Source organism: Anneissia japonica, unplaced genomic scaffold (assembly GCF_011630105.1).
Source record: "Anneissia japonica isolate Jap-2015-1 unplaced genomic scaffold, ASM1163010v1 scaffold287834_len5846547_cov211, whole genome shotgun sequence".
NCBI lineage: Eukaryota > Metazoa > Echinodermata > Crinoidea > Comatulida > Comatulidae > Anneissia > Anneissia japonica.
Window position 1 is genome coordinate 4,738,448 of NW_022704992.1, and position 10,831 is coordinate 4,749,278.

Sequence of the window (10,831 nt, forward strand, 5' to 3'; positions counted from 1 at the left end):
ATATATATTGTATTTAATTTTTTTTTTATTTTAAAATTAAAATCCATTACACATTGTTTTTTTTCCACATCTTTTTTTATATTTTTTTTATATCTTTGTACAATATCCAAATCATCTTTGACTTAGGCCTTTTAAAAGTGTCACCTGTATGTACTTTCCTAAATTTTGTTATAATTTACAATTCGTAATACAATATTGTAGTATTTACTTCTATTTATGGCTTTTTTTCCCTTTTCAATGTAGATATGTTAAAAAATTCTTAACTATCAATCAGCAAATTATGTATTCTTTTCCATTTCCTTTTACCCTTTACTTTGTCGATATATAAGTCACCTTTAATTCTGAACATGATTTTATGTTTAAAGGCACTCCATAGATCAGTAAATCTTGATTTTTTTAATTCACACAGAATTTTTTCTTTGTAAATAGTAAAAGCTGCAGCAGTGTAAATATAATCTACAATTACATTTTCTGTTCCAAGAACCAGTTGCTTAAAAGATATATCTTCTTGCCCAATACCTCTTAATATATATTTAACTTTCATCCAAAAAGGTTTGATAAATGTACAATTGAAAAGCATATGCTTTTCATCTTCAACATTTTCTTTACACTTATAACATTTGGCAGTATCTTTTAGTTTCCATATATGTAATATTTTGTTAGTAGGCAAAATCCTGTGTAAGAGCTTGTAATTGAACTGGGCTAATTTTTTGTCCTTCATTTTACATATTTTATATAACCAACATGATTTCCAATCAATATTTTCATCAATAAAACAATCTTCCCATTTTTTTTGTATTGTTGGTGTTACAAAAACGTTGATTGTGTATAATTTTGCCAATTTTGAATTACTAATATTTTACTTACATGTTGTGATGGCGAGTGTCATTGTCTCTCCTCTTTTCTTTCCACTCACTGCAGTCACACTTATGTTTACTGTTCGTCCAGACTCAATACCTGAGCAAGTAGCAGTAAAGGAGTCACTAAACAACGGTCGTTGATGTGCTGGCCTTCCATCTGAACAATTTACTTCAAAATAATCAGCTACGCCATCTATTATTGTCCATTCTGCACTTACACTGCTGGTGTTGGATACAGTCTCAAATAATATTACTCTTTCTGGATCTGAAATATGTATAAAAATATAAGGTGAAGAGCAATGACTGTTTTATCTACCTGTATTATAGGTTACTACGAATAAAATTAGTTCAGGTGGATCTAAACAAGCCATATTAAGAAATGAAATTCAGCTACTCCCTAATTGATTGTGTATAATTTTGCGAGTTTTGAACTACTAATATTTTACTTACATGTTGTGATGGCGAGTGTCATTGTCTCTCCTCTATTCTTTCCACTCATTGCAGTCACACTTATGTTTACTGTTCTTCCAGACTCAATACCTGAGCAAGTAGCAGTGAAAGCGTCACTAAACAACGTTCGTTGATGTGCTGGCCTTCCATCTGAACAATTTACTTCAAAATAATCAGCAACGCCATCCATGATTGTCCATTTTGCAGTTACACTACTGATGTTGCATGCAGTCTCAAATAATATTACTCTTTCCGGATCTGAATTATGTATAAAAATATAAGATGAAGAGTAATGACTGTTTTTACTACCTGTATTATAGGTTAATTCGGATAAAATTAGTTCAGGTGGATCTAAACAAGCAAATATTAAGAAATAAAATTCAATTACTCGCTAATTGATTGCGTATAATTTTGCTAATTTTGAATTACTAATATTTTACTTACATGTTGTGATGGCGAGTGTCATTGTCTCTCCTCTTTTCTTTCCACTCATTGCAGTCACACTTATGTTTACTGTTCGTCCAGACTCAATACCTGAGCAAGTAGCAGTAAAGGCGTCACTAAACAACGTTCGTTGATGTGCTGGCCTCCCATCTGAACAATTTACTTCAAAATAATCAGCTACGCCATCTATGATTGTCCATTCTGCACTTACACTGCTGGTGTTGGATACAGTCTCAAATATTATTACTCTTTCTGGATCTGCAATATGTATAAAAATATAAGATGAAGAGCAATGACTGTTTTTACTAATAGGCTACTACGAATAAAATTAGTTCAGGTGGATCTAAACAAGCCATATTAAGAAATGAAATTCAGCTACTCGCTAATTGATTGTGTATAATTTTTCGAATTTTGAACTACTAATATTTTACTTACATGTTGTGATGGCGAGTGTCAATGTCTCTCCTCTTTTCTTTCCACTCATTGCAGTCACACCTATGTTTACTGTTCGTCCAGACTCAATACCTGAGCAAGTAGCAGTAAAGGCATCACTAAACAACGTTCGTTGATGTGCTGGCCTTCCATCTGAACAATTTACTTCAAAATAATCAGCAACGCCATCTATGATTGTCCATTCTGCACTTACACTGCTGGTGTTGGATACAGTCTCAAATATTATTACTCTTTCTGGATCTGAAATATGTATAAAAATATAAGTTGAAGAACAATGACTGTTTTTACTATCTGTATTATAGGTTACTACGAATAAAATTAGTTCAGGTGGATCTAAACAAGCCATATTAAGAAATGAAATTCAACTACTCGCTAATTGATTGTGTATAATTTTGTGAATATTAAAATACTAATATTTTACTTACATGTTGTGATGGCGAGTGTCATTGTCTCTCCTCTTTTCCTTCCTCTCACTGCAGTCACACTTATGTTTACTGTTCGTCCAGACTCAATACCTGAGCAAGTAGCAGTGAAGGCATCACTAAACAACGTTCGTTGATGTGCTGGCCTTCCATCTGAACAATTTACTTCAAAATAATCAGCAACGCCATCTATGATTGTCCATTCTGCACTTACACTGCTGGTGTTGGATACAGTCTCAAATAATATTACTCTTTCTGGATCTGATATATGTATAAAAATATAAGATGAAGAGTAATGACTGTTTTTACTACCTGTATTATAGGTTAATTCGGATAAAATTAGTTCAGGTGGATCTAAACAAGCAAATATTAAGAAATGAAATTCTGCTACTCGCTAATTGATTGTGAATAATTTTGCTAATTTTGAATTACTAATATTTTACTTACATGTTGTGATGGCGAGTGTCATTGTTTCTCCTCTTTTCCTTCCTCTCACTGCAGTCACACTTATGTTTACTGTTCGTCCAGACTCAATACCTGAGCAAGTAGCAGTAAAGGCGTCACTAAACAACGTTCGTTGATGTGCTGGCCTCCCATCTGAACAATTTACTTCAAAATAATCAGCAACGCCATCCATGATTGTCCATTTTGCAGTTACACTACTGATGAAATGGAATTCAGCTACTCGCTAATTGATTGTGTATAATTTTGCCAATTTTGAACTACTAATATTTTACTTACATGTCGTGGTGGTGAGTGTCATTGTCTCTCCTCTTTTCTTTCCACTCATTGCAGTCACACTTATGTTTACTGTTCTTCCAGACTCAATACCTGAGCAAGTAGCACTGAAGGTGTCACTAAACAACGTTCGTTGATGTGCTGGCCTTTCATCTGAACAATTTACTTCAAAATAATCAGCTAACCCATCTATGATTGTCCATTCTGCACTTATACTGCTGGTGTTGGATGCATTTTCTAATAAAATTACTCTTTCTGGATCTGAATTAGGTATAAACATATAAGACAAATAGCAATGAATGTATTTAGTATTTGTATTGAACATGTTATATTTTCATTGCGAATTTTTGGGCTCAGTATGGACTCTAAACGTATGCATTTTCTTTTAGTTTTAAGGCGTATGCGGATTTTATAAGTCCGCAATGACGATATAACGTGTTATTGGAGGTTACTTCGGATAAATTTATATCAGCTACATCTAAGCAAGCAAATATTAGGAGATGAAGTTTATTATCTTGCAAATATATTGACTAATAATTTTAATTTTGAACTATTATTCTTGTACTTACATGTTGTGATGGCGAGTGTCATTGTTTCTCCTCTTTTCGTACCACTCACTGCAGTCACATTTATGTTTACTGTTCGTCCAGACTCAATACCTAAGCAAGTGGCAGTGAAAGCGTCATTAAACAACGTTCGATTATGTTCCGGCCTTCCATCTGAACAATTTACTTCAAAATAATCAGCTACGCCATCTATGATTGTCCATTTTGCACTTACACTGCTGGTGTTGGATGCAGTCTCAAATAATATTACTCTTTCTGGATCTGAAATATGTATAAAAATATAAGATGAAGAGCAATGACTGTTTTTACTACCTGTATTATAGGTTACTACGGATAAAATTAGTTCAGGTGGATCTAAACAAGCCATATTAAGAAATGAAATTCAGCTACTCGCTAATTGATTGTGTATAATTTTGCGAATTTTGAATTACTAATATTTTACTTACATGTTGTGATGGCGAGTGTCATTGTTTCTCCTCTTTTCTTTCCATTCATTGCAGTCACACTTATGTTTACTGTTCTTCCAGACTCAATACCTGAGCAAGTAGCAGTAATGGCGTCACTAAACAACGTTCGTTGATGTGCTGGCCTTCCATCTGAACAATTTACTTCAAAATAATCAGCAACGCCATCTATGATTGTCCATTCTGCACTTATGCTGCTGGTGTTGGATGCACTTTCTAATAAATTTACTCTTTCTGGATCTGAATTAGATATAAACATATAAGACAAATAGCAATGAGTGTATTTAGTATTTGTATTGGAGGTTACTTTGGATAAATTTATATCAGCTACATCTAAGCAAGCAAATATTAGGAGATAAAGTTTATTATCTTGCAAATATATTGACTAATGATTTTAATTTTGAACTAATATTCTTGTACTTACATGCTGTGATGGCGAGTATCATTATTTCTCCTCTTTTTGTACCACTCACTGCAGTCACACTTATGTTTACTGTTCGTCCAGACTCAATACCTGAGCAAGTAGCAGTGAAGGCGTCACTAAACAACGTTCGTTGATGTGCTGGCCTTCCATCTGAACAATTTACTTCAAAATAATCAGCAACGCCATCTATGATTGTCCATTTTGCAGTTACACTGCTGGTGTTGGATGTAGTCTCAAATAATATTACTTTTTCCGGATCTGAATTATGTATAAAAAGATAAGATGAAGAGCAATGACTGTTTTTACTACCTGCATTATAGGTCGCTTCGGATAAAATTAGTTGAGGTGGATCTAAACAAGCAAATATAAAGAAATAACATTCAGCTACTCGCTAATTGATTGTGTATAATTTTTCCAATTTTTAACTACTAATATTTTACTTACATGTTGTGATGGCAAGTGTCATTGTTTCTCCTCTTTTTGTTCCACTCACTGCAGTCACACTTATGTTTACTATTTTTCCAGACTCAATACCTGAGCAAGTAGCACTGAAGGTGTCATTAAACAACGTTCGTTGATGTGCTGGCCTTCCATCTGAACAATTTACTTCAAAATAATTAGCAACGCCATCTTTGGTTGTCCATTCTGCACTTACACTGCTAGTGTTGGATACAGTCTCAAATAATATTACACTTTCTGGATCTGAAATATGTATAAAAATATAAGATAAAGAGCAATGATTGTTTAAGTACTTGTATTTGAGGTTACTTCAAATACCCCACCCACGAATATTTTGTCTAATATTTTAAATTTTGAGCTACTAATATTTTACTTACATGTTGTGATGGCAAGTGTCATTGTTTCTCCTTTTTTCGTTCCACTCACTGCAGTCACACTTATGTTTACTGTTCTTCCAGACTCAATACCTGAGCAAGTACCAGTGAAGGCGTCACTAAACAACGTTCGATGATGTGCTGGCCTTCCACCTGAACAATTTACTTCAAAATAATCAGCTACACCATCTATGATTGTCCATTCTGCAGTTACACTGCTGGTGTTGGATGCAGTTTCAAATAATATTACTCCTTCTGGAACTGCATTTGGTATAAAGATATAATGAAAAGAGCAATGATTGTATTAGTACTTGTATTGGATGTCACTTCAGATAAATTACTTCAGCTAGATCTAGCAAGCAAATATTAAGAGAAAAAATTCATTTTCTTAGTATTGACTAATATTTTCAATTTTTAACTATACTGTAATTCTTGTACTTACATGTTGTGATGGCGAGTGTCATTGTCTCTCCTCTTTTCTTTCCACTCACTGCAGTCACATTTATGTTTACTGTTCGTCCAGACTCAATACCTGAGCAAGTAGCAGTAAAGGAGTCACTAAACAACATTCGTTGATGTTCTGGCCTTCCATCTGAACAATTTACTTCAAAATAATCAGCTATACCATCTATGATTGTCCATTTTGCAGTTACACTGCTGGTGTTGGATGCAGACTCAGATATGATAACTCTGTCCGGATCTAAATAAGGTATAAGAATGTAAAATAGAAAGTAATGATTGATATTATAGTAAACAAATACATTTAATTATTAGATGGAGCAGTAAGCTTACTTGCTGTAATCGTTATCGATTTTTGGTCTTTGCATGGTTTGTGCTGAGGAAAGAAAATTGATGATTTTGGCATCTGTATATGGCTGGAAATGGCACTCTGAGACCTATATTTTATTATAATTTTCCTTTTTCTCTCCATTTTTTTTTATAATCTTTAAAAATTTAGGGGGTGGGGGAGATCGACTCGCATTATTTTTCCCATACACTTAAGGAAATTACAGGGGGCGCTATTTTAGGTCAGTTAGGCGAACTGATATGTATGAATAATTATGCAGACCAGACCTCCACCTTGCGAAACAAGTTCTGTTGTGTATCAAGTATAAGCTACAGTGCTTGTGTGTGGATGACATTATGGAGTAGGCCGAAATCTGTTAAATAGGCCTTGAAGACAGTGTGAACATTAATGGACTATAATTGTAATAATATCCCTATGAATAGACACAGTTTATGTACAGCAATGTAATGTCTTTCAAAGTATAAAAAAGCACAGTAATATTGAATCTGGCTATTTGAGTAGCCTACACTATAGTATCCTAGATATGACATGACGTGTTTGTAGCAATTGTATGCCCCTATAATAGTACTGATTCTGAAGGACATAAACGTTTCGAAATGTTCGGAGACAAATCCCTGTCAATTAACAGACAGTGAATGTATTTAATTGCTCTATGCTTTTCAGGATTCATTGGCTGGTAACTTTTTTTCTGTTGATTAAGTGAAAGTGTTTTTTTTACTTCCATCTTTCGGTCGTTTTAAATAAGCTTTACAATATCTTAATTGAGAGACAGCCTTTAATATAAACAGTACGACGTATCATAGAATATCGTCAGATTTATGTTTATTGCTATATAGTAAATCGATGCTTATTACTTTTTTATATTTGTTCAGTGAGAAACCAACATTATAACAATATACTGCATACATAGAATTTTCTTCTAAAAATTCCCTGGTATATTTTATGTATGCCATAACTGTACCTTACATTTAATATAAAAGTACTTAGTATTAGCAAGGAGGTATAAAAAAAAATTTATACCTCCTTGGTATTAGTGTAGCGTAGTAATACTGCTATCACTCAAAACCGACCAGATTCAGCGCTGTTTTTTATACAACTTTCAAAGACCATGCTCAGCTGTACGTAAACAGTGTCTAGGCATAGGGATATAATTACAATACTGCACATTAGTTCATTAATTTTCACTGTATGACTACACTGTCTCGACCAACTACAGTACCAAGAAATTTTGGCCTACCTTACTACTGCTGCATATTCTTTGAGTAACACTATAGTTTTCACATCACAGGCAATTTCATATTCCGCAAGCAGCAAACACTGCTTCGCGACTCGCGAGGGGAAGTCTGCATGCATTCATGCATATCAGTTCACCTAACTAACCTAGAATAGCGCCTTCTGTAATTTCTGCCTTAAGTGTATGGGGTAAAAATAATGCGACCGGCTAACCAACCACCCCCTCCCCCTTCCCCACTTTTGAATCCGCCACTGCATGTGAGCATTAAAGTTGTAGTTTATCTATCATTTTAGCTCAAATTTTAATGCTATTATGGTGGTGCATATAGGTATATTTTATTTGATTTTTTTTTCTTTCCTGCAATGTCACATTATTTCATTAGTGATTATACTACTCAGACCCCACCACATTTACACACTTCACCCAGACATACACATCTGTGACTGGAAAGCTGGCAACATTTTAAACATGCTATAATGAAAGACTATGATAATTTTTATATTAAAAGCAAACTATAGGCCTACCATTTTCCTCTTTTTTTCAGCATTGGTTAATTCAAACATAAGCCTATGTATTTTTACTAATTATTCACATTTTTATTTAATCTAAAGATTTTCAGAAACTACATTTATTCATTATTAATCATAATCTTTTTATAATTATATTATTATGAAATATTATCTTTCACTATATTTTGTGTTAAACATACGAGTAACATGACCTTGATCAATGACACTTCGGTTTGCGTATGACAAGCTGCACCTAATTAAACTACAAAAAGTAGAAGCTTCTTAGTTTTCTTTTTATTTTCTTTTTATTTTGGGTCTGCTGTAGCATGTTCCTTTTAATAATAATTTCGTCATAAAAAAAATGTATCTACATTATTTTGCGAATAAAAGAAATATAGAAGTAGTATTATTAAAAATAATAATAATAATTACTAGAGCAGTCACTCTATTTCTTTGTTTTTGCGTAATCTTTCTAACAGACGGGCAGCAGTGAATACATAACGTCCTTTGCGGAGGTAGGGCCTAATAACGACGAACACAATCCAGCTTTTATTAAGTAAACCCAGGCCATTATTATGAGTGGTAAGTGATAACCTGGACTTCCTTTTTTATTACCCTTAACTAATGTGTATTTAAACGTAGGTTTATGTAAGTTTTGACTGTGTGTTATATCATTTATTTTGTTCTGTAGTTCAGCATGATTCATTTTGTTGGGAATATGACAACAATGAGCGTATCAGAAGACAATAGACCTATATTTTGTGGTCATCTTGTGAAAATTAAATTTGATATCTATCCCGAGGATATATTCAGAAAAGCATTTCGTCATGATATGTTATCAACTAATAATCATACAAATTCTATAGGCCTATTAGTATTAAGATATTCTAATTAAGGAGTAGAGTTGTCTTCTAATCCAAGGGGCCTGGGATCAATTCCTGACAGCTGGATGTTTTCTCATGACTAAATACAACTCCACTCTTTTACCCTCATAAAGATACTTGAATGCGAATGAAACTAACAAATTATGATTTCATCCTTGTAACTCCATCGTCACAGCTTTCTTATACCAAACCTTGCATGCCCTGAGGAATTGTTTTCAATTTTCATGCATCATCCAACCTCCGTATCTTACTAGTGTATGATCTACAACTATACAAATTGCTTTTTTATAAAACTTTTTTTTTATTTATTTATTTCGGTATATAATTTGCAATCGACAGTGAATAGCTGAATTTGATTGTATTACAATATAAACAACATATAAATACATTTAGAAAACCATTGCTATGGTACATACTGCATATCTTTATGGATTGATTATGTTATATTGTGTTATTTTAGAACAGCAATTTTTGCATTTCATGTTTCTGGTCATTTATGTCATTGTCATTTTAATATTATAAATCTTACTCACATATTGTATCAACCACAGTACTACCAATCTCTGTGACGATACCAGTGACCATCATGATGTCTGTTGCATTCATCTCATTCGTTGCTACATTTTCACTAACACGAACACTGTTTGTTACAATATTTGGTAGATTGGTATCGTGGACACTTATTAATTCTGTCATCAATTCAGTGTAAATCTCCAAATCTGTTACTGCAAATTTCTCTGTAGAATCTGGTGATGTTGTCCAGTAGGTCACGAGATCTGTAACAGGATGCTTACTAGCATCAAAAACAATTGTATCTGTAACATCATATTTTGTTGCGATATCAATATTAGTGTCAGGTTGAGTTCGAGGAACGGTATCAAATATAGTCAATGTTCTGTCATTTTTTCCGACAGATTCACTGAAATCTTCATTGTCAAGTGACTCCATTGTTAAAATTTCGGTGACAACGTCAGTTACAGAAATTTCATACATTACTGTAGTATGAAGTCGCTTCTGATTATCGGAAAGAGCTGTGTCTTTATTAAACATGTTATAGCGTTTATCTCCAATATCGTTGCTATCAACAATAGGGTAATTTCCAGATTTACCAACGTCCATCACAATTTCAGTGACATTATTAGTAAATGTTGTTGGAGGAACGTGTGTGTCGACAATTTCACCGTCACTATTTAGAGAGTCAGTGATATAAATATCAGTTCTACCAATTTCCGTCACGGTTTCAGTGATTATATCGGTTATCGATGCGCTTATTGGAAGAGATTCCGTTACCGGTGCTAAAATTTGAGTGGCGAAGGCTTCTTGAGACTCATAACCAATCATGAAATTTTCTGATGTGCTCTCAGTGACAATATCATCTTCTGCCGAAGAAATGTCTGATATTTTGTCGATACTACTCACAATATCGGTGAATGATTCTGTGGCACTTACAGAATTGGCGAACAACAATTTCAAATCACTGTTTTCAATGTTTGACACATTTTCAATACTAGTTCCATCAGTAGATAATGAATAGAAATCCCAAAAAACTGTCTCTGTGATATTTGATTGAGGGTCCTTTGCATTTCCACTCGTAGAATTTGCTCTAGCATTTTCATTTTCAGCAAAAGAATTGACTGCAGCACGTTCAATTTCAGTGAACGTTTCAGTGAATGTTTCAGCGACAATTGATGTCTTGCTATCTTTATCACCTGCTACTGAAAAGCTAGAGAAAGGTTTAGTGG

General features: G+C 33.6%; 1 protein-coding gene across 2 annotated transcripts in view; it reads right to left on the reverse strand.

Annotated features, from left to right (window-relative positions):
• The window catches only part of LOC117105051, a 60,069-nt gene extending 49,458 nt beyond the window's left edge, over positions 1 to 10,611 (reverse strand). The window contains exons 1-12 of one of the 2 annotated variants that reach the window (XM_033246057.1): positions 9,623 to 10,611; positions 6,097 to 6,354; positions 5,658 to 5,915; positions 5,266 to 5,523; positions 4,822 to 5,079; positions 4,380 to 4,637; positions 3,937 to 4,194; positions 2,633 to 2,890; positions 2,190 to 2,447; positions 1,755 to 2,012; positions 1,311 to 1,568; positions 868 to 1,125 (exon numbers count right to left, since the gene is read on the reverse strand). In XM_033246057.1, the coding sequence (XP_033101948.1) occupies positions 868 to 1,125; positions 1,311 to 1,568; positions 1,755 to 2,012; positions 2,190 to 2,447; positions 2,633 to 2,890; positions 3,937 to 4,194; positions 4,380 to 4,637; positions 4,822 to 5,079; positions 5,266 to 5,523; positions 5,658 to 5,915; positions 6,097 to 6,354; positions 9,623 to 10,430 (3,646 nt within the window). In that variant the 5' untranslated portion in view covers positions 10,431 to 10,611. The remainder of the gene's footprint in view (positions 1 to 867; positions 1,126 to 1,310; positions 1,569 to 1,754; positions 2,013 to 2,189; positions 2,448 to 2,632; positions 2,891 to 3,936; positions 4,195 to 4,379; positions 4,638 to 4,821; positions 5,080 to 5,265; positions 5,524 to 5,657; positions 5,916 to 6,096; positions 6,355 to 9,622) is intronic. The other variant, XM_033246059.1, reaches the window with a different exon arrangement.
• Between the last annotated feature and the right edge of the window lie 220 nt (positions 10,612 to 10,831).